The 23,971-nt window shown below is 41.6% G+C and overlaps 1 protein-coding gene across 21 annotated transcripts in view; it reads left to right on the top strand.

Annotated features, from left to right (window-relative positions):
- The window catches only part of ENOX1 (ecto-NOX disulfide-thiol exchanger 1), a 562,199-nt gene extending 539,465 nt beyond the window's left edge, over nucleotides 1-22,734 (top strand). For all 21 annotated transcript variants that reach the window (XM_075918965.1, XM_075918981.1, XM_075918972.1 and 18 more), the window contains 3 exons: nucleotides 16,008-16,110; nucleotides 20,733-20,818; nucleotides 21,800-22,734. In XM_075918965.1, coding sequence (XP_075775080.1) covers nucleotides 16,008-16,110; nucleotides 20,733-20,818; nucleotides 21,800-21,931 — 321 coding nt within the window. In that variant the 3' untranslated portion in view covers nucleotides 21,932-22,734. The remainder of the gene's footprint in view (nucleotides 1-16,007; nucleotides 16,111-20,732; nucleotides 20,819-21,799) is intronic.
- The last annotated feature ends 1,237 nt before the right edge of the window (nucleotides 22,735-23,971 follow it).

Below are 23,971 nucleotides of genomic sequence, written 5' to 3'. Positions count from 1 at the left end.
GCTGTAAGCCTAATAGTGCTGGCCGTGGGAGTGTTTACTAGACTGCACAGCCCTATGGAGAGAGTCAGGCTGCTTCCTCTGTTTTCTCACAATCTTAATGGAACAGGTAGTGAAAACTATTTAAGGTGGTGGGGGGAACCTGATTTGATTACTCATAGGAGGCTCTGGTTTGGGGTTGTTTATTTTAGCTAGGGTCCTGTATAACAATAGGAAAAATGGCTGAAATTTTTTGAAAAGCACACTAGAAGTGCCTCATAAATTCTTAGTGCCTACATTGGGGCTCCTATAAATGGCTCCTATAACCCTTTGGCCACAGGGTTTTCAAGTCTCAACACCTATCTAAGAGTGTCTCTTGAAATCCATTCACCCTGTCAGAATGGATAAGAGTTTTTATGTTTCCTTCTCATTAGCTCTTCACGGATACCTAATCAGACCATCTCACAAGCCCACAGATTCTATTTCTAGGGTAGAATTGCTTTATTTTATTTCAGTTTTTTTAACACTTTACTGTTCTAATGCGGGACACAAATTTTGAGAGCACGTTATTACATCCAGCTCCTGTATGTGAGTGCTATGAGGTGCTGAACATCTTTAAGCCACATTGATTTTAGTGAGAATCGAGGACAATCAATACCTTGCAGGAGGCAATCCCTGCTTTGCACTGTTCGCATAGCATATTGGAACTACCCGTATTGCATTCGGCTTGTAAAGTTTAATTTAAACATCAGTTTGTGCTATTCCAGCAGCACAATATGCAGAAAATGTACAATTTTATCAGGTGTAGGTCTAATCCTTTATTTGAAAAATGTGATGATAATTATTGCTATTATTTGTATATGATCTAAAGTGTGGTAGGCACTGGGCAGATGTGTGAGCTTTTACCATATCAAATTATCTTCAGACACCTTCAGGCTGCACGAAAAATAATATTTCCAAGAGTCATCAGGAATCTGCACCCTGATTAATACTTTGAGAATATAGGGAAATAACGCAAACCACCATGGATGCATCTTTAAAAGTAAATATCAAATGATTTTAATATTAGTTATCATATACTCATTGCATAGTGCATAGTCACATAAAATATTTGTCTTCATATACCATGGTACTGGGAACCATATAAAAAGATAGCTTAAATTTGACACCTATTTTAACATTAAATACTACGGGTTGGACCTCCCTTGTTCAGCACCCTTGGGACCTGACCTGTCCCGAATGAGGGGATTTGCCAGACCCCACATGGCCCATGCTGAACTCCTGCATCCTGCTAGGGCTCCTGCCCAGGACCACTACTGCTTGCTCAGCCTGCTTGGATGGAGCACCCTAGCTGCCGCTGCTGGATCCCGAACTCTGTGGTCAGGGCCAGAGCTCCACAACTGCAGCCAGATCCTGAGAGCTGGGGCTGGATCTCCTCAGCTATTGCTGAACCTGAGCTTCACAGATGGATCTCTGCAGCCATTGCCTGAGCTCTGCAGCCAGAGCTCTGCAGCCAGTTCTGGAGCTCTGCAGCTGCTGTCGACCCCTGCTACCTCCCAGCTATACAGAGCAGAATCCTCCACTGCACCCCCCGCCCCTCCACGACTTACTCCACACACACATGGGGCTCCCAGGTGAGTCACCGCCCCTCCCCGCCATGCTCCTGACTCAGAGCCTGACCTCCCAATACCTGGGTTCTGTGGTCAAGGAACATCCCTGGTCCTGCCAGACCACGGATGTTGCTGGACCAGAGAGTCCTGGTAAAAGGAGGCACAACCTGTAGTTGCCAAAACTTGCCAGGTGAAATTTGTAATAATAAATGTTTTTATACCAAAATATAAAAAAGTGTATTTCCAGCAATTGGACTGGAAAAATAGTAGGTGTCAAAAGCACTGTAATACAGTTAATCTCCACCCTGAAAAGCATTTCTATCATGGAGGATAAATCAAACAGGCTAATCTTAGATGCATAGACATGCATTTTATAGTGTCTCATTTGCAAGATCTTTGGTTGTTTTAATTTTTCTTCTTTGTTGTTGGTGTAGTGTAAATGCCAGTTAATTTTTCAAACAGAGATGTCAGATGTTTGTTAATACCAAAACACTTTTAAGTATACTTACATGGCATTATTTTCAGCATGAGGGTTGTTTAAAAAATAATTCTGTAGCAAAAGAACTCAGTGCTCAGTTCGGACAAAAGGCACCAAATATAGGTTAAATCCAAGGACACTAATTATTATGAAATAATTCATACATTTTCAAATGATAAAATTCTTAAATCACTTACTAACAGAAACGTTTATGAACCCGACTAGTAGCATAGTATGTGGTAATGAGCTAGCCCAACCCCATTAGCTGAATTTCAGAGGGTTAGGAATTGAGAGACACACTGTAGGACCAGGATTGAAACAAAGTGTTCTGATGGTGGGTGGTGCAGCTTGTCACTGGCCTGCTAAAGGTTGCATTCAGGTCAGGTAAATTTTTAGGTAGTGTGGTCTTGCCTCATTTCTTCAGATACCTTTGATATATCATATATTCTGTTAGCCTAAGCTGTCTGAGGTGCAAACTTCCATATCCCTAAAGCCATCTCACAGGGAAGAAACCATGCTGTTTCCAGACACATGTGGAGCTGACATGAAAGGCAGAGAGAGACTTCCCCATTCCAAATATATGGCAAGTATGCAAGATTGCCAACCTTCCAAGATTGTCCTGGAGTCTCCAGGAATTAAAAGATGTAATTAAAGATTATGTCATGTGATGAACCTCCAGATATAAGGCCACCCAAAAATGACAGCTTCCAATAGTGTGGACAGTTGTTCAAAGGCTAGGTATTTCATGGTGATGAATTTGTTCAGGTCAAATCTTTGGATTTGTCTACACAGGGCTTTTAAAGCAGATCAAACCAAGTTCAGTTTGAAAATGGTTCTGTAACTGCCACCACATTTGCCACAAGCTTTGGAGTCTAGTTGCCACGTGCATCAGGTTTGCTGTTCACTGAATTAGTGGGATCCATTGCTTGTGTGGATTCAGTTGCTGCACGCCATTTTTTTCTTTGTGTTTGCTCCCAATAGCTATCCCACAGTGCTTAGCAAATCAACCATTACTGACCTTTTCATTCACCTCTCCTGGTGTCACGTTCCCAGGACATCCTTCTCACCCCCCTTTAAAAACTAGTACAGATCCAGAATTTTCCCATTTTCTCCAGGATCTAAGTGTATCATCTTTCTTGCAATACAACCTTGATAGTACTCCAGAAGCTCTACATCATGCCTCATACAGCAGCTTGGAATTATGAATCTCCTGACCATCTGGGAAGAAGTGTTAATGCAGGAAGCTCTTATGGCCAACTACCAGAATATAGACTTGTTGGTGAATGTTTTCAAAAGGGGTCATGCCAGGGATGCTGACCATGCTGGATAAAGAGCAAACTGCTCAAGAATAAGTACATTGACATGAGGAATAATAGGAAATAATCCAGCTGGAAACATGGAATCTGCCCATTTTATGGTGAACTCTTCTATAGTATGACCCAACCAACCATGTAGTGCACCTGTTGGCCACATTCCTCCTCCACACTGAGAACAACCAGCAAGCCCTCCACCCCGCCACCTTCAGGTTGATCAGGAGAATACTGTAGAGGAGATTTCCCCCAAGAACCAGGACAGCATCCTTTGGGAACCCAGAAACCTAAAGTGTTCTTGCCAGCAAGTGAAAGAAGGCTGGGAGGAATGGACTATAAATTGGAGAGAAAGCTGACTAGATCATTGGGCTCAACAGCTAGTAATTAACTGCTTGATGTCTAGCTGGCAGCCAGTATCAAGCAGAATGCCCCAGGGGTTGGTCCTGGGGCTGGTTTTGTTCAACATCTTCATTAGTGATCTTCATTAGTGATCTGGATGGTGGAGTGGATTGCCCCCTCAGCAAGTTCATGGGTGTCACTAAGCGGGGGGGAGAGATAGATGTTCTGGGGGATAGGGATAGGGATAGGAATAGGGTCCATAGTGACATAGACAGATTGGAGGATTGTGCCAAATGAGATTCAAGAAGGACAACAGTCCTGCACTTAGGATAGAAGAATCCCATGAAGTGCTACAGTGTGGGAACCAATTGGCTTATTGGCAGTTCTGCAGAAAAGGATCTGGGGATTACAGTGGACAAAAAGCTGGATACGAGTCAACGGTGTGTTCCTGTTGTCAAGAAGGCTAACATCATATTGGGCTGCATTAGTGGAATCACTACCTGTAGATCGACGGAAGTGGTTTTTAAACTGGCTCCCCTCACAGACCGGCTTCTGCCTGGCACCCCCACGTTGCTGCTGGCCCCACCCTCAGAGACTATAGAATAGTCAACTAACCACTAAGAATTCATGTGATTAGTCAACTATTCTATTACCCATAATCTAACATCCCTCCTAGGAACCACAGCTCTCCTGCACCTCCCATGCGTGCACACTGTGAGCTGGGGTATTGGGCTCTGCTGACTCCAGCAGCTCTAGCAACGGCAAGCGGCTCTGCAGCCCCAGTTCTGTGGGGAAAAATGAAATTCTGCACAAATTCTGCACCGTGCAGTGGTGCACATTTCCCCCAGGAGTAAACTGGCTTCTGTCTCATGATAAAGCCATAACTAGCAACCGTTTTCACTACTGTGGCCCATCTGCCTACTTGCCTTTCCCCTTCCCTCAGCTGTCCTGTCCAGTGAATGCTTCCTCCTGCAACTCCATTCATCAAACCAAAATGGCAGCTGGTAGCATGGCACAACCTTTGTGCCACCTCCCCTGCCAAAGCACATTTGAACAGTGCTTAAGGGAAAGAAGTTTGGTCAGCATTCACAGTTACATGAGGTCTAAATGGACATTGCATGCCCAGTAAAGGTACAAAGGTGCACACAACTCTTTCCCCTGCTGAGGTTTAACTCCCTGTAACACACATTCTAGCTGACAGTCTTTGCAGGTCCCTCTCTGTTTTTCTCTGAACTTTCTCCATCCCTGTAGAGGAGATAAATCAGAACTTAATATTGAGTAGTTGCTCGAGTTTTGGTTGGCACGTTATAAGAAATAGTGACATGCCCACACCCCTGGTGTAGCTCACAAGCCCATCTATCTCCTGCACCCACTGCGGGGAAAAAGTCCTGGTTAATAATTAAGTGTATCTTGCTTTTCTACCCTTTTTCTTTTTGAGTAAGGCCATCTCAGTTTTTAGTCATCCACCTTAATGCAATGTCATCAAGAGTCGGGATGATTTAAAGGAGATGTACAGGAGATTATTATCTGACATTTTCTTTCCCGCACACACACACCTGCCCAGTAAGGCACAGCGGCAAATAGCACATGCACACCGCTTACCATCTCTGAGGTTCCCTGAAACTGGAAAGACCCTAAGAAGTGCATATGTATGCATCCTAGAAATAAATGCAATCATAGCCTGTATGGAATGTGAACAATGAGTGATTTTTCCTCCCATACTTCCATGGCATCTACAACAACCAAACCATCAAGAAAAAGGCCTTTCTCTGCAGCTGGGTGTCTCCTTAGCCTGAGGGGTGGAAAAGAAAGCCTCAGGACAAGAGGTTTGTAGAGCTTATGATAGAGTCCCAGGGGAAGACCTCAATGGTGGAGAAGCGCAGGCAGTGTGTGATGACCCTGCCAGAGAAGGAAATGAAGTTCTCTGAGGAGATGGTGGCAGTGGCCAAGGACAGTGTTGCAGAAGCCAAGGACAGCATCACCTTGGTAAGCTGGGACTCAGCCTGTTCATCAGCCCCTGGACCATAGTGGCTACTGGGACCACAAATAGTTTCCTCCCCTCTGCGCCATACAGCACTTGTGACAGAGACCATTCTCTTCTCAACTCCATCCTGAAGACCGGCTTCTGAAAACCCAGCACTTTTGACCTCTGCATTGCACCTGCAAATTCTGAGCTATGGCACTCAACCCCATACAAGAAGAGGCAGAGGAACAATATATATGTGCCTGTAACTTTAAGCTGCCACCATACGTTTTGCACTATTGACATTATTGCATTTTCATTTTGTTCTGTGCTGTTGCTTTGTTCAACGGTTTACTCTTTGTTAATCACTGTTTAGATTGTTCTGGTGAATGTATTTTCAAATAAAAAGCTACTTTTATTTATCCATTGGCTCAATTAAAACTTTATTTTTGACCTTGCTACTGTTGCTTCATAATAAAAACCTTTTAAAATCCATTTTGATCAATTATGACTCATCACTGCATGTAACACACATAATCCTTGCAGTGAAACTAAAATAATTCATGCAGCGTCACAAAAGCATAGAGGCAATGTAAACAATAGGACTGCTCACAGTTTGTCTCCCCTGCCATGCATTAAGCAGCTGGATGCAAAGTTACGCATGTTCAATTATGACACTCAAAATATGAACAATAAGCATCCCTGACAATATTCTCCCGAGTGTTAGCTTCATTTGTGGGATGCCTTGCTGGTTGCTCAAATCGCAGAGTTTGCTTCACTACCTCAGCCTCACTCCCATCATCAAAGGCTTTCCCCTTTGCTCTCACAAATATTGAGCAGGGCTCAGCACAAAGCTATAACGGTCAGGACACCGCTTGCAAATGATTCAGGGACAAAGTGCTGAGAGCTACAAGCTGTCCCAGCACTCTGATCACTTTAGCTCTGATTTGTTCCCTGTATAGAAGATTTGACTGAAGAATGAAATACTTAATTACCTAATCAGACTGGATCTGGAAACACTGTGGAGCTAACTGTCCTGTCAGCAGGGAAGGGCCATTTAAAAAACACAAGAAGGAAACACAGAGGCGAAAGGGGGAAAGCTAGCAGAGCTGAGGCAGAAGGGATTTCAAGAAGATGAGATCTCTCCCTGGGGAAAGGACTGATGACTGAAGAACATTATTAATATAACTGCTGTATGGGATTGTGACAGTGGTGGTCATATTAATATATGTCATTGAGCTCTTAACGAACAGGAAGCATACAACACTGTTTGTGTGGGACTGCAGAACAGGGAAGGAGCCTGCCTTGTTACAGATTCCATAAGCAGTAGAACCTGTGTTTCAAATTGCCAAACACATAGTTGACTGCCACTCCGCAGTGACTTAGACAATAGTTAAAATATTCATGCTCCCTGTCCCAAGTGGTCAGTGAATGGCTTCCTTCACCAGGGAAGCAGAAGATAAACTGAGTTTCCCAGAATAATCAGATCGGTCTCCACACCATTAACGTCCATAGTGGTCCTGGAGGCAAATGTCCATAATGGTCATGGAGGCAAACACTTTCTCCACTAATTTAAACAGAACTAAGTTCTGAATGATCCTTATATGATAGACCCTCTCAGACTACCCTGCATTTCTGTCTGCACACCTGCCGTAGTGGTTAGCTACTGCAGAGAAATACCCCTTTCTGTTTATAAATTATGCATTCTCATCAACATCATCGTCTTTCACGCCCACTGGCATATAGGGCAGCAACAAGAATTCTTTGTTGCTGTTTCCATAACAAAAGCTTTTTCTAGGTCAGGGTTGTTAGCCCTGAGCCAAACCCCCAATCCTGGAAGACCAGTGTACATGCTTAGTCTGGCTACTCTCCCCTTGACCTTTCTGGCTTGGTGGAACCTATCAGGAGCACTAAGCTCCTGCCGGCATAGCTCCTGAGATCATAAGAACATGCAAGTTGCCCCGCCTTGACAAGTCGCATGCACAAGGGGCAGATGCATTCTGCAGTGGGGTAATTATAGGCACAACATTGGTTTCATCAGCTGCCCTAATTCAGTTGAAAACCCCCTGAGTGCAAAGCCATCAATAATCTCCTGAGCATTATAATGCTGACGAGTTTGTACCTTAATGGCATAGCAGACCTGCATGAAACTGATTCTAGTGGTTCATCTCTTCAAACTGAACTGGTTACAAGCAGGTTACATTCTGGAGTGGCCACCTTCTAGATGGTAATGATGCCCTGTTTCTCTACCGGTATGGGGTGCACTGCCACTGCAGCTCTCCATGGATCTCAGCCAAAGTAGCTCTCCCCACTCTAAAGTTCTGCTGATGATCCCAGGGTCTACAGACTGATTTTCTTCCACCAATCCATGCTGGTTTGCAAGTGCCAGCAATGGCTCTGAATGCTGTGTAGCTGATCCAGGAAGCCGTCCTGTAGTTCCAGTAGCTTAGCACCCATGTCCTGCTGCAACAGCTTTGCAGTATGCTCCGGCTACTGGAGGAGCAGCCAAGCCCTGCACTTCCTACTCTTCCCCCTCCTCCCAGCACTTTCAGAGCACATGATTTTCTCTCCATCCCTGCTCTTCCTCCTCCCTCCCAGAGCTGGAACACTGGGAGGAAGAGGGAAGAGCAGGGATGGAGCACAAATCAGGCAATTCATGGCACTTCAGAAGTGCTGGGAGATAGGGAAGGAGTAGGAAGTTCAGGGCCCCAGTGCATAAGAGCGCATGGGGGAGGGCAGCAAATGGGGGAGGACACAGGTGGAACCCCAGTGGGCTGCAGCTTACTGTGGCCCACTGAGATGAAGGAGGGCTACCCATGTGGCTCACTCCCTATTTTTGGTTGCCCATTGCTGTTCCAGGAACAGGAGCAAAATGTTGGGTGCTCATTTCAGAATCTTTTATACTCTTCAGCTTCCTAGTCTCATGAAATTATAGGAAAACATACCTCTCCCAGGCTTGTGTAGATTCAGGTTGGGTGTTGTCAGTTTCATTAGCATCATGTTTTCAGGGTTGGCATAGCTGACACTTTCAGCTCCTGAATATGTAGTGGGGTTGCAAACCCTCCTGCTTTCCCAGAGAGTACCAGAATCACACCCTACCTCCCAGAGGCTACCTGAGCCAAACCAGGAGATTCTGGGCACTAACAATCTGGGGTGGCAGTGGAGTGAAGCAGGCTCCTTTACTTGCTTTCACTCTGTGCTCCTCCCAGAAACAGCCAGCACTGTCCCTGCTACCCCTGGGGTGAGGCAACAGATCTCTGTGCACTGCCTCTGTCCAGAGCACTGACTCCACAGCTCCCGTTGGCCAGGAATTGTAGCCAATGGGAGCTGCAGGGGTGACGCCTACAGACAGTGGTGCATGGAATTCCCTTTGACTCCCGCCTAGGAGAAGCCACTGCCAGAGGGATGTACTTTCAGGAGCCTCACCACCTGGAGTAAGAGCCGACCCCTTGCCCCTTCCCACACTTCAATCTCCTGTCCCAGTCTAGATCCTGTACCCCAAACCAAACTCCATCCCAGAGCCTGACACCTCAATGCTCCTGCACCCAAATTCCCTCCCAGAGCGAGACCCTGTCATCCCTCCTGCATTCAAACTCTCTCAAAGTCTGCATGACACATTCCCTCCTGCACCCTAACTTCCTGCCCCAGCTGGTGGAAATGAGTAAGGGTGGAGGAGAAAGAGTGATGGAGGTTGGGGGGATGGAGTGACTAGGGATGGGACCTCAGAGAAGCAGTGGGACAGGACAAGGGTATTTGGGTTTGTAGAATTAGACATTGGCAACTCTAATATGTAGCCTGTTTAATGAATATGCAACATTTCTTTAATTGCCTTTTTCTTTTCCCAGCAAGAAAGATGTAGATAACTTTTAAAGGCAGTTATAATTCTTTTTTTAATATTCAGTTCATTTTTGAGACTTTATTTTATAGCATATGAGAGGAAATGAAATTATGTTTTCAAACAGTCCAAACATTCTTGTCCTTTATACAAAAGATTTTATCTCTCAAAAGAGGCCTTTTTAAATTAAATAACTTTTATGAAGTCCTTAGTTTAAATATTTAATAGTTGTTGACTCTGCAGAACAGTTTTTGGAATGCTGATTTTCTTGTTTTCCTGTCTTGTTGAGGGTTTGTGTGTACTCTGACAGTAACTAATTAATGCCCCATTAATATAAATATTTTGTACTCAAATGGTCGTTAGCCTCAAATGACCTTGCTATATTTAGACATATATCATCTTATTATTCATGCAACAGTGCTATTGGGCAGTTGTTATATGACAGTTTATATTTAAATATAAAGCATTTGCAAATACATTTTGAAAGAAACTTATGCCATATTAAACATTTCAGAAACAACAAAGGTTTTCATCTGTCAGTAGAAACATGAGTTGGAAGTAAACAGTATCTTCTGCAAAACATTTCTCACCATAAATGTTCTCCAAGTCCAAAGACAAAAGACTTCAGGATGTTCACAAAATAAATCCATTTCAATAAGGATATTTCTGGAATTCTTTGTGTACAGTGTAAACTTGGGTTTTTCTTTGAAAAGAGGAGGGGTTGTACAGGCTCACTTTACAAATATATTAATGAGTGTGATAACACCCCCTGCATTTCTTTTACTCTGCTTAAAACATTAATATTTTTGTAATGTTTGCTTGTCCTTGGGAGATAAAAGTAGAAACTTTCTGGAACTTCTTTGATTAGCTTTAACAGTTGGTAGCCTAAACAGCTAAATATATGTATTGTTATATTTCCAAACATTCTGGCTATAACAGTCTTGTCCCTAGAATAGTGATAGAAATGTAGCCGTGTTAGTCTGGTGTAGCTGAAGCAAAATGCAGGACAATGTAGCACTTTAAAGACTAACAAGATGGTTTATTAGATGATGAGCTTTCGTGGGCCAGACCCACTTCCTCACATCAAATAGTGGAAGAAAATAGTCACAACCATATATACCAAAGACTACAATTAAAACAAATGAACACATATGAAAAGGACAAATCACATTTCAGAACAGGAGGGGGATTCGGGGGAGGGGGAAAGGAAGGAAGGTAAGTGTCTGTGAATTGATGATATCTTACCCATTACCAAGATAGCTTCCCCAATTATCACCTCTAATACCATTAGCTCACAAACATCCCACTCTCCCCACCTCTAATATCATCAATTCACAGACACTTACCTTCCTTCCTCCCCCCCACCCCCCGCATCCCCCTCCTGTTCTGAAATGTGATTTGTCCTTTTCATATGTGTTCATTTTTTTAAATTGTATCCTTTGGTATAGATGGTTGTGACTATTTTCTTCCACTATTTGATCTGAGGAAGTGGGTCTGGCCCACGAAAGCTCATCATCTAATAAACCATCTTGTTAGTCTTTAAAGTGCTACATTGTCCTGCATTTTGCTTCAGTCTTGTCCCTATATCTTAATATTCAGTAAAGGCATGGACAAGTTTGAAATGAAGTTATGACAGTTGTATTATTTTATTTTTGCATCAATATTCAGCTCTCTCCCCCATCTAAGAAGAAATATACTGTAGAAAGTAGGTGGTATTTATATTGTCAAATTCCATTACAATGAGATGACTAAGATTGTAAGGGTTTACATGAGCAGAATTTGAGCCATAGGTTTAGCTCTGTGCTTTTTTTCCTCCTTCCTAAATATAAATTGCCTTCGTATGCCTAGCCTGGGGGTCGGCAACGTACAGCACACATGCCATAAGTGGCACGCAAGATGATTTTGAGTGGCACGTGCAATGAACAGGTTCCTCCTCACTCCCCACAGCCCACGGTGTGGAGCCCATGCTGGTAATCCAATATCGCGTCCTCCTGCAAGATTGGAACCAGCACCGGCTTCCTGCAGGGGGAGAGAGCGCCAAAGCCCCATGCTGGATTTGGTCTGTGGGGAAGCACGCTTGTGCTGCTCCTCCCCTCCCCACGGGATAAGCCAGATCAGAGCCCAGGGCAGGAGACCAAGCAGGGCGCACTGTGGAGAGAGCCCCTTCTCCGCTCCTAGGAGAGCGGCACAGCCCAGGGCAGGAGGGTTAAATCTTGCCACTCCATTTTGGAAAGTTTGCCGACCCCTGGCCTAATCATATCGCCACCCTTCTCTGGAAGGCCTGCATACCTCTTGCTTTTGTTTCAGATACACAGCTTTTCCCCTCCTACTCATCTTTCTTCGGGGGATGCTTTAGGCTGATAAGAAAGAGTAGCATTCTGCTTATGCAGGCCCAGTGCACTACAGTTGCTCCCTATGTGGCCTGCACTGCCAGACACCCAGTAAAATCCCTCTCTAATTCCCCTTTTCCTGCTACTGTTGGCATAATTGCATAAAACAGCGGTTAATCAGGCTTTGCATAGTCTTGGTATAAATGTCAAAATGTGCTATGACCTGATGCAAAGTGTGGCAACTTTTACTGTGTGCTTCACAAACCATAATATTCTCAGTGCCCCACAAAATCCTCCAGAACCCCTTACTCCGGGCCCAAGGGACCAGGCATTGTCAAGATGGCCCATAAGTGAGAACTGGTTTTCAGACAGTTACCAAGCCACACGGTTTCCCAGATAAGTAAGAATCTTTTTTAAACTCCCTGGACATTTCAGTGTTGCCAACTGGTCACACCACACATCCATATATCACATCCCTATATCACTACCTCCTCCTGGCTTCCTTGGAATGGCTAGCAAACGCAGGGATGTCCTTGCACTCATGGAAGCTCATGGACATCAGTATTGGCTAAGCCCAAGGGAAGAAGACATGGGGTTGGGTGAGAATCTTTATGATCCACCCACCCCATGAGTGCAAGGAATGGCCATAGTGTGGCCCTATACATGCTATGCTGTCCGGCAATTTAACACCAAGGGCAACATTGTGCTTTCCTGTGAGAAAAACCTCTGGGAAGATTGGGGAACTCCACAAGCTTCTTCAAAATCATGCTGCAGAGGAGGAAGGAGAGTTTTTGTCATGTCCACAGAGTGGGCAGGAGGCATAGACCTAACCTGCTGTGATCTCAGGAGGAGCTGCAGAGAAATCTTCTTTCAGAAAACCCACAAAAAATGTGCATGGAGACCCAGCACCACCCACTTCCTGCTTCATGCCTCTGTATTCTCTGTGGCAGCACATCTCCTTTGGACATGAGGCTCTTATTAGTTCTCTGCCTGGAGGTGGGCCCTGTGGGAGATTCTAATTGACTATCAGAACTACTTTACCTAGCAAATACCCTGACTGCCAGTCAGAGAGATTCACCACTGATCTGATCCAAACCCATGGAGCCCAAAAAGTGAGACATCAGCCCAGGCCCCTCTTGCAAACAGCATTCAGACCAAAGAGGGGGAAGTCAAGTTCTTTCATCTGTTTGAGGGCAAAAATAAAGTGATACTCTGGCCCCATTTACAGCGAAAGGCCCCTTTTTTTAGTAATTGTGCTAGCATCATAAGGAATGACTCCATCTATGCCTTAGTCTGTCCTTAGCGGTAGCACTCCCATCATGCATCCATGTTTTACAGTACCTGATGACATTTGTGACTAATGAGCCCTCCTAGGGCCATGTCCCTAATGCCTATCAAGTGCTATTTCACCTGGATTATGACAGCCACATATTGCGTTTAGTCCTCCCAAGGTCATTTCACTTCTAATGAATACTAATTTCTCCATGCTTAGCCACACTTGTCTCCTTTATTGCAGTACCAGACAGATGGTTGCAAACTATTTCTTTTATAATGAAACCTGGTAAAGGGGATTGCATAAAAGCCTAGAAAATAACATCTGCCAAGGCGAAATGGCCTCTGAACTAAGGATGGAACAAAGCGGAATATGGACATACTGTACTGCAGTGTTTCTCCGACTGTTGCTCCACGGACAACTGGTTACTAACCACCCTCTTATGTCACAGGGGTGAAACATCTGTCACTCTATAACCAGTGATCCTTCCAGTTAGTTGCAGCCCTGTCCAGCACCCTTAGAGTAAATGTCCAGCTAGTCTGACATTTAGCCTTCCTGCTTATAGACAGAATCTGTCTACAAATTGCACCATTTTTTCTCCCTTTTGTAAGTGAACTGTGTGGATGCAAATCTTAGTGGCTTCATACCCAATTACCAGATTTGCATCTGAAGCACATGCGGTAATTAGACATCCAGTTGGTAAGATTTTCACTCATAATTTCAAGTGCAATTTTTGAATACATTGCAAGTGTTTTGTTTGGAAAATAATTTCCTTTTATTTCCACTCCTAGTTCCTATTAGTGTTTCTACTGCTACCATTGACAGCTCTTAGCTGTCCTTTTATTGCTATGGCATGAATCCCTAAGCCAGACTTGGTCGTATTAACCATCACATTCATAAAAAGACTCCATTTGTCTATTTTATCCTCTCTCTCTAGGGCAGCAAATCTTGCACAAGAGAATTTTATTCTCTGTAAACCCATTTACTCTTACGTGCTCAAATGCCTGCAACCTGCTTTTTAAGTATCTGCTGTGCCACTATCAAGATTACCCCTGTTGCCAAGCTTTCTCTCCCCACCATCCATCCAAGCAAGAACAACTTCCTATGACTTCCTTTAGCTTCAATAACACTGGCCCATAAATCACACTGAGGGTTTTGCACATCCTCATCTATGCCCATTAGATAAGACTCCATCTACTCTTTAATTCTATAGAGTTTCTTTTCCTATATGACTGTGAGGGAAAACTTTTAACTCTAAACTTTAAAAAGGTATCCTAGTGTTCGGGAGGATTGTTTTTATCAAGTACATGTCTTGGTGGTTTCTCTCTTCCTTCTCCATAACTACCCTTTTCAGAATGCTTTTTTAGCCTTGGAGACAAAAATATTGTACCATATACAATCTCTACTGACTTACATTGCTCTGGCTTATGCTGTATTCTCCTTCTTCTTCCTGGACCAATTATTTTACTCTGCAAGCCTTCCCTCCCATCACTGAATCTATTCATCAATATATGTATAAGCTTTCCGTGGTATTCTTCCTCCTCTCTTTTTTGTTGCCCAAGGTCTGAAGCAGATTAGGACTTACATCAGCTGTGGGTTGTATCAGCTACATTAGTGTAGCTATCCCAGGGACGGTGATGATGGTGTTATTATAATGTATTATTTACATGACAAAAAACTAGAGGTTTGTTAATGTCAAGATGACTTAATTGTCTAAGAAACAGAGCTGGTCAAAAGTACTGAGACAAAATGTTTTTTTGCCAAAAAATGCCAAATCGTTGAAATTTTTGAAGGAATTTCTCAACTAAAACATTTTTTAAAAATTAAAAATTGTTGAAATGTCCCATTTTGAAATAGTCAAAACAACCTGTTTTGACATTTTGTATATGAAAAATTCTGATTTTTCTAGTTCCAAGCCAGTTTTTTATTCAAAATTGAATGTAGATAGCGTAAAAGAAATTAAATAAAAAGTAAAACTAAATTGAAACTAAACATTTCAAAATTATGGAAACAAAAATTTGAATTAATCCAAATAAAAAATGTAGGATTTGTTGGTCACAAACATTTCTAAAATTGTGACTATTTGTTCTGATTTAGGATAGGACAATTTTTCAAATTTTTAAAAAATGTTGCAGCACAAGAAACCAATTTCCTGCTTAAGTTAACAGAGAAGCAGCTGGATCAACCTCAGCTTCTTAAGTGACTATCCATCAAGATTTTATTGTAATTGCTTCTTCTTGGAACCAGTCTTTTCCCTCTACTTCGGGAAAATAGAAATGTCAGGGCTTCGCTCAGCTTGCCTTTTTATACACAAACACACACACACACACATATAAACACACACAGAAATTTCTAACTCTTTTTGTCACATGGGTAATTTAAAAAATGTAAATCAGTTGCCAGAGTGGAAAGTTTGTCACAATGATTTTTATTTAAAAAATGTGGAATATTCACAGCCTGTCAAATTCCTCCTTGGCTGCCAAAAAGCCATGTAAATATAACAGTTGCAACCATATTACCTAGCTGTTATCTTTGTTCTGACATTTTCTTAGGTGGTTGTAAGATCCCCATTCTGTTTGCTGTAAAAGTGGAATATTCTAAACCTCTCTGGTTTACAGTATGTAGTTTCAGTCATGTCTAATAAAGAGGTAGCTGTGACAAAGTTGGCACCTACTGTATACCAGAAATTCCTCTGCTTGTAGCAGTTGGGGAAACAATGCTTCAAAAAGTCCTTTAAGATTCTGCAAACAACTCAATTATTTATAACTGTGTTGTCCTTGGTTGTAAATTAAAGTAACGATCTTTCATGAAGAGTGTTAAAAAGCAGCAGGCAGGGTTTTTTTCAAATGAATGAAATCTGTATAAACACCTGTTTTGTTTTTAAACTTCCTAGGAAATCAATGTATTGACAGTAGCATTGGTCAATCAAGAGAGAGAAAAAAATTCTGAGAAAAGAAGTCAAGGTCTAAAATCAGAGAAAGAGGCACTGTTAATAGGTAAGATCACTCAGTACTCAATTCATCACTGCATATCACAACTGAAAAAAACATTATTCTAGAATAAGCAATCTTGAAACTAATGTTTATTGTCAATGTACATCCGCGTTTAACTTCATTGCATTAGAACTAAAGACTGTGCTCCTTACCGTTCCCGTGTACAGGACATCCCCGCTGTAACTCACCCTGATATACATCCATTCCGCACTATAGTCATTGATGCTTGTAGGATCTGATGTGTTGTAAGTCCTCCCATTCCCCGCTCTTAACTTGTGCAAAAATAACCCCAATTTGTGCAAATGGAAGTCAGCCATGGGAAAAAAAATCCCCGCTTTAAGTTGTTTCACTATGGCTGTGTCTAGACTGGCCAGTTTTTCTGGAAAATCAGCCACTTTTCCGGAAATACTTGCCAGCTGTCTACACTGGCCGCTTGAATTTCCGCAAGAACACTGGCTTCCTACTGTAAGAAATCAGTGCTTTTTGCGGCAATACTATGCTGCTCCCGTTCGGGCAAAAGTTTTGCGCAAAAGGGCCAGTGTAGACAGCTGAGATTTGTTTTGCGCAAAAAAGCCCCGATCGCGAAAATGGCGATCGGGGCTTTTTTGCGCAAAAGAGCGTCTAGATTGGCCACGGATGCTTTTCCACAAAAAGTGCTTTTGCGGAAAAGCATCCATGCTAATCTAGACGCTCTTTTCCGAAAATGCTTTTAACGGAATACTTTTCCGTTAAAAACATTTCTGGAAAATCATGCCAGTCTAGATGTAGCCTATAAGTCCAAGGTTTTTGGAACGTATCTTGGACTTATAGCAAGGACGGGCTGTATTCACACTGGTTACAGTAATAATAGCCAAATGGAAGAAATAGAAACGTTTTGACCATAAGGGATATAGGTCCAGACCAGTCCTACAAGGCTCACTCACATGACTAAGCCTTACTCAAGAAGACCTACTGGTTTTTAACATAAGCATTACTTACAGAGTAAAAGTTGCAGCATCTGCCTCTGTGCATGTAATGTAACTATAGATAGATTCTGAATTTCAGGCTGGCTGACAGGAGGAGACAAATTGGGCAGTTGCCCTTGGGCCTGGTCTTTTAAAGGGCAGTGGTGGTAGCCAAAATTCTGGGCCCTTTAAATCACTGTTGGAGCACTGCACTGTGCACTCTGTGCCATTCTGAAGGCTCGGAAGAGGCCCTGCTCCTTCCTGGAGCACGAAGCCACCCTCGCACACACCTTGCCCAGGAGCCTGCAGAGGCTGTCGGCCACCCCACTGAATTGAGCTGTTTGTTCTATTCAATGAGTCCCTCAATGTGAATGGTTATCCACCCATCACACAAAATGGGTGAAAAAAAAAAGGAATGGAAACAATATTGAACAAAATGAGGATGCCCTTAACAATTTACTCTTTTTTTTTTTTTACATTACGTGTTACCTAGTCTTGTCAGTAAAGTATGGGAAATACCACAGACAGTTACTACTTTCACTGGCATATCTAATGAAAAACTTTTAAAGGAAATTACATTTAACGGGCATTGGTCCATTCCAAAAAATGAACTATGACTGGCATGACATGATATAGTGAGAATGGATTGTGATATACGTGGTTTTTAGTCTGGGTTCTTTTTCATTTTGGATCTGACATTCCATACATAATTTTGGTCCTAGCATTTGGCTTGCTTTTAATTGTAACTGTAAATAAATGGCTTTGATTTGTTTATGGATAAATTTAGGGAGATGATTTGGTACGCTGGGATGATTTTATGTAGAGCTTCTCACCACTAATTAGGGTGTGTCTAGACTGCAGGCTTTTTTTTTTTTTTTCAAAAAACAGCAGTTTTTAAAAAAAAACCTTCACTTACATCCATACTTCTATTGCATTCATTAGAAAGAAGATAGAAAAAGCGCAGGGGGGTTTCCGACATTTGTAAACCTCATTCTACGAGGAAAAACGCCTTTTCCGAAAGAGCTCTTTTGGAAAAAAGTGTGTGTGGACGCAGAAGAGGGAGTTTTTTCGACAGAAGAGGAAAGAGGAAAAAGCACAGGTGCCCTGGTGGCCACTCCGTCCATAGTAATCACAGCTTACTTGTGAGATAGCATCCATTCAGTGTGGATGCTCTCTTTTGAAAAAGCAGATCACTTTTTTTATGTGCTTTTACTGTGTGAACACTCTCTTTCGAAAGAAGTTTTTTTGGAAGGTCTCTTCTGAAAAAGCTTCTTTCAAAAGAAGCCTGCAGTCTAGACATACTCTAAGTGACCATTTATTTGAATAATTATCTAAAATAGTTTATGACTTTATGACTGTGCCATAGTTCATGTGAAGTGAACATGAAGTCTCAGTTTTGGTCCTAATGGTCAGATGGCCACATCAGACAACCACCATCAGAACTGATGATCTTACCACAAGCCAAGTATTACTCTTTCCCTTCAAGATCAGGGATGAGGCACATTGGTGATTGGTGAGAAGAGACTCTGCCTGCATCTGTCCGTTCTCTAGAATTGTCAATATTTCACAAGCACTTAAAAAAAGAACTGAGTTACTTAGCTGTTTTCATGCATCTCTAGTTAATAACTACGCGCATATTTTCAAGTAGCATTTTATTTCATTTACATTAAAGATGGGTCATAGGTACAGAAATCAGATTTGGATTTTGAATAGCCCAAAATTGAGGTGTTTGGATCTGAAGATTTGGTTCAATATCTGATGAAGATGGTGCCATTAGCAAACTGGGGACTGAATACAGGTTTGGATTGTCAACAGCTGCCATCATAGTTTAGTGGTATTTAGTTGGGGCCCATCTCTACAATAGTCCTGCAAAGATTTGCTTATGTTTCCACACTGTGGATGGCTAGCTTAACTGATTTCCATGGGATGACTCAGTATATAAGTAAGGCTTCATCTATACTGCAGCCGTCTTCAACAAAAGCTTATGCAAATGAAGCACAGAGTAGAATATCACCTACACAGCTCCTCTTTGCGCAAAAGCCTCTTGCTCAAAAATGGCTGCTAATTAATTATGCAAATGAAGCATGGCAATATTTTACTCCACACTTCATTTGCATAAGCTTTTGCGGAAGAAGGCTGCACTTTAGACGTAGCCTAAGTCTTTGCAGGATAACGGCCAGAATTTGCAAATATATCTGGAAATCTAGAACCCTTTTCTACTTGTTGCCAATGTTTGAGAAAAGCTGAAACCTAAAGGTGATTCTGTGTCAATTAGTATCAAGACCAGCAGTGGTACCTGCAGTTTACAAGATACGGAGACCCATTTTTGTAATTTGTACATGTTCTGCTCTTACTCTGTTTATGTCTTAAAACTAAAGAACTATCCCTTAAAGTTAATTCATAAAGAAACTCACCAAAAGAGGTGAAACTATCTTGGACTCTTACTGTTCTACTCTCAGCAGATAATGACATACATACTGATGACCGTTACATATGCTCTTGTAGAGAAGGAGAAATGGATACTGCTATTAATAGCAATGCTGATATCCAATATCCTGCTTTCTCCATTCATCACTATTATGCTGACACTTGATTTCCACTACAGGGAGAAAAACCTCTAGATTTAAAATCTGAGTCCTCCGAAGCCCTATATTCCCAGACTGTTTAACTTGATCTTGTAAATTTCAATGAGGAAACACAGAGCTTTCTCCCTTTTAAGGGGGGAAAAAAGTAAATATGCCAGGAAGGATTTGTGCTTCTCTCAGCAGTATTTAGGGGTAATATTGATTAAATACTTCTCATAACTAGTAACCATATAATTATTAGAAAAAATTCAAGGCAGTGCAGTTTCTGAAACAGTTTATATGAAACGTTTTCACAACGCAGCTTTCACTGAAAGGAAAAAGCAATAATTTTTCTATTCCAATATCTACTGTTTTATATTGGCAAATCAAGCATAAAATTGGTAGTTGAAATGCTTCCAACATGTGTTTGTTTAGAAACCCCTTTATTCATCTGTATACTATCTTGGTCACTTACTTGCTAACTGCTGTCATTCCTGAAGATGAGCGATTGTGTTTACCTTGTTACTATGGCTGTGGTAAAAATGTGCTGTTCTCTTGTTTATTGAACTGTGTAAGAAATATAAGAGTTGTAACTCAGACTGAAAAACTTTCAATGACTTATTCAGAATTACTCTGTTTAGACATACGGGCTGTGTCTACATTGGCACCCTTTTCCGGAAAAGGGATGCTAATGAGACCAGTCGGAATTGCAAATGCCGCGGGGGATTTAAATATTCCCCATGGCATTTGCATGAACATGGCTGCCACTTTTTTTCTGGCTCGGGGTTTTGCCGGAGAAAAGTGCCAGTCTAGACGGGATCTTGCGGAAAATAAACCCTTTTCCGGAAGATCCCTTATTCCTACTTTCAAGAAAAGGGTTTATTTTCCGCAAGATCCCGTCTAGACTGGCGCTTTTCTCCGGCAAAACCCCGAGCCGGAAAAAAGCGGCAGCCATGTTCATGCAAATGCCGCAGGGGATATTTAAATCCCCTGTGGCATTTGCAATTTCGACTGGTCTCATTAGCATCCCTTTTCCGGAAAAGGGTGCCAGTGTAGACACAGCCACGATGTATAGCCTCCAGTAATTTTAATACCATGTGTGTTTGTTTTAATACAGGTATCATATCCACATTTCTTCACGTCCATCCTTTCGGCGCCAACATAGAATACCTTTGGTCTTACATGCAGCAGTTGGACTCTAGGGTAAAAAAGTTAATCAAAATCTGGCTTCCCTTTAGAACTACTGTTTGGTTCTTTACTGCGTGTTAAACTCAGCATGAGTTTCCATTAGAGAGATAACGGCATGTGGGGTTTGGGGGGTTGGAGTATTCATTCATTCGGGATTATGCTCTGCACATGTCCATGAGATCTTTTACCTTTTGTTACATTGTTGTGCTGTGGTGGCAAGGAAATCTGGAGTAACACATGATCCTTATTTATGTTGTGTAATTTGTAGCAAATAAAATATGTAAGTTGAGCTCTGGCCCTCAAAAGGAGGGAGGATGGCCAGACAGAGACCATTTCTTGGATCTGCAATAACCTCCTACTTTCTGTCCTGGGTTCTTTCCTCTTCAATCTATTGAACATTTGAACTGTAGCCAAGATAATGTTCCTTTCTCACTGTTCTGATTCTATCCTCCCTCCCTAGAACCCTTTCATTGCCTTCTAGTGTGAGTGGCTCTCCACATGCAATGGAGGGCACATTCTCCACAAGGAGTAACGGTAGTTCGAACTAGGAAGCCTAGTTCGAACTACCTAGTTCGTGCCGCGTGTAGCCGCGCGGCACGGGGTTCGAACCAGCAGGGATTTAAAAATGGCGGTGCCCCGCTTATGCAAATGAAGCCCGGGAAATTCAAATCCCGGGCTTCATTTGCAATTGCGGTATGCCTACATTACCCTCCTAGTTCGAACTAGCGGGGTAGTGTAGACATACCCTCAGTGCGGGGAGCTGCACTTAATGACCTCTTGAGGTCCCTTTCAGCCCTATATTTCTATGATTCTATACCATGGTGGGTATATGGCTCTATCTGTAGATGGCATAAAGTGTTATAAACCAAAAAGAATCGCTGGGATTTTTAGTTAACTTAGAAAATGCTGCTTCTTTCTGTATTCTCTAAATTTCCTGTTTCTTAAATGTAGGCCAATTGTTTCTCACTGTATTTTTCTCTTCCCTCTCTTTCATAGATCTCTGCAAATGAAATCGAAATGCTTTTGATGAGATTGCCACGCATGTTTAAACAAGAATTCACTGGCGTAGGAGCAACACTGGAAAAGAGGTGGAAGTTTTGTGCCTTTGAAGGAATTAAAACAACCTGACTGAACTGTAAAGAAGCTATGCAGAAGAAAAATTCCAGAAGCATGGCAGGGTTACAAAGTATTAAAGTATGAAATTTGGTTTTGGCACATAGAAATCCATTCTCCGAATTATCCAGGCTAATTTTAGTTACATTTGTGACGTTCTCTTGTGAGTGGAAATGTGGTTGTGCACCAGTTCCTAAAAATAAAAATATAAAAAAGTTTCAAAATGTGACAGATCTGTTTCCTATGAAAACTGAAGAAAGATGCCACAGTCATAATGCTGTCAAGATATTAACATGCTACATCTAAGAATAGCTCACTGAGCAAATGGATAAGGAAAAAGATTGCCTAGTTATGGTTGCTAAGCTACAGTAATGTATATGTAATATATAGCAGAAATCGTTAAGCTATGTTCCTGAAAGTCTTTCCGTTAAGTAATTTTACAGTGAGAAAAATTATACCAAAAGAAAACTTGAAGATGTGTCTGAACAGTTATTGTCTTTTGTAAATTAAGTTATATGCTGTTCCAGGGATTTTTGCCTTATTGAAAGAGGCCTGAAAATGTGATTGGACTTCTCGAGAATGCTTTATCAAGAATATTATTTTTCTAATGTAATTATTCTCCATTGTAAGTTCCTTTAACATGCATTGCATATCAATTTTCATAAACATGTAAATAAAGAGGAAACCAGTGTTACTGTATTGTATTTGGTATGTAACATTCAGGTTTATGCATCAAAATAAATGTTCAGTTGCATTACTGTTACAGATTTTATAGCAAATATAATAATTTTTTTTCAATAAATATGACTTCTACCATATTGTTTTCACAAGTTGTTCTTCTGATGTTTCTGAATTCTTACTAATCCAAAAGGTCTCGGTCAGTGTTTGCCCTCCTCCCACCAAAGCCAGTTATTGAAAACCTCCTGATGAAATGTATTGAGTGCCGTATCAAAGAAGAGACTATAATATTAGATTAAATTAAATGAGTTTAAAATTATGAGAGGAAATTCCAAGATGAAGATTGTGCATTCCCTGAACCGAATAGATTTCATTTTGTTTTAAGTATTTCTAGCCAAGCAGCAAGATATTTAAAAAATAAAAACAAAGACATAAATTTCACATTTTGTAATGTTTTGCCGGGCAGCTACAAAACAAACAGTGACTGTTTCTAACTCCTGGTTAATACTTTTGTGCTGTGAGCTGCATAAGGAGCTAAAGGATTCACATTTGATGGTATCCTTTAAATATGCAAAGAGAAAAGCAGGGATTTTTTTCTCATTACCATTTTGGGAATCTGCTTTATTATACGCACTATTTAGAAGCCAGCATGAGACCTTGCACGATGTGTGTGTGTATTGCACAATGTGTGTATATATAAAACTCAAGCAAGAAGAATACTGCCAAAATCACATTGTTAGAGAGTCACTTTGAAGATCCATTACTGTACAACATGCTTTCATACAGAGCTATTAGATGGTAGAAAAGTCTTCTCAAAACCATGACCCTTAATGGGCAGGAGAGGCTGTGATCAGAGTGGTTAAAATCAGTCTCAAAAAAACTAGCTAGCTCTCTGACCCTTGTAATCTACAACAATAAATGTGACAAAGTACAGCAGACTCAGGAAGTATCCAGTTGTTTTATTGATTCCACTAAATAATAGAGTAAAATATAGTTAGCTAAGAGGAAGCTACCATATGCGGCTGTTAGCAACTACCACTCTGGATGATCAGCATCTGCTGTAGGATTATAATACATAAATACCAAATTAAATATTATGTGTATGAAAAAGAAAAACAATCAGCAGATATGTTGGCAGAGAAAATTATACTCTGAGCTGAAACATGCAAATGTGTTTTAGGGAACATACACATCTACAGTTGCTAAAGTAACAGAATTAAGGCGAGTGATTCAGGTGAGTCTAATACATGTAAGCTAGTAATGGTCACGAATCTTAAATATTCTAAGCCAAATGTCAACTCTTTCTACATTTGCATGAGAAGCTATATGCATAATACATATGAAAGTTTGTTATAGCTGCCAATTCATATATAATAA

Source organism: Pelodiscus sinensis, chromosome 1 (genome assembly GCF_049634645.1).
Source record: "Pelodiscus sinensis isolate JC-2024 chromosome 1, ASM4963464v1, whole genome shotgun sequence".
In the NCBI taxonomy this organism is placed as follows: domain Eukaryota; kingdom Metazoa; phylum Chordata; order Testudines; family Trionychidae; genus Pelodiscus; species Pelodiscus sinensis.
Note: the sequence above shows the minus strand (reverse complement) of the source record. Positions and strands in the feature narration are given on the sequence as shown.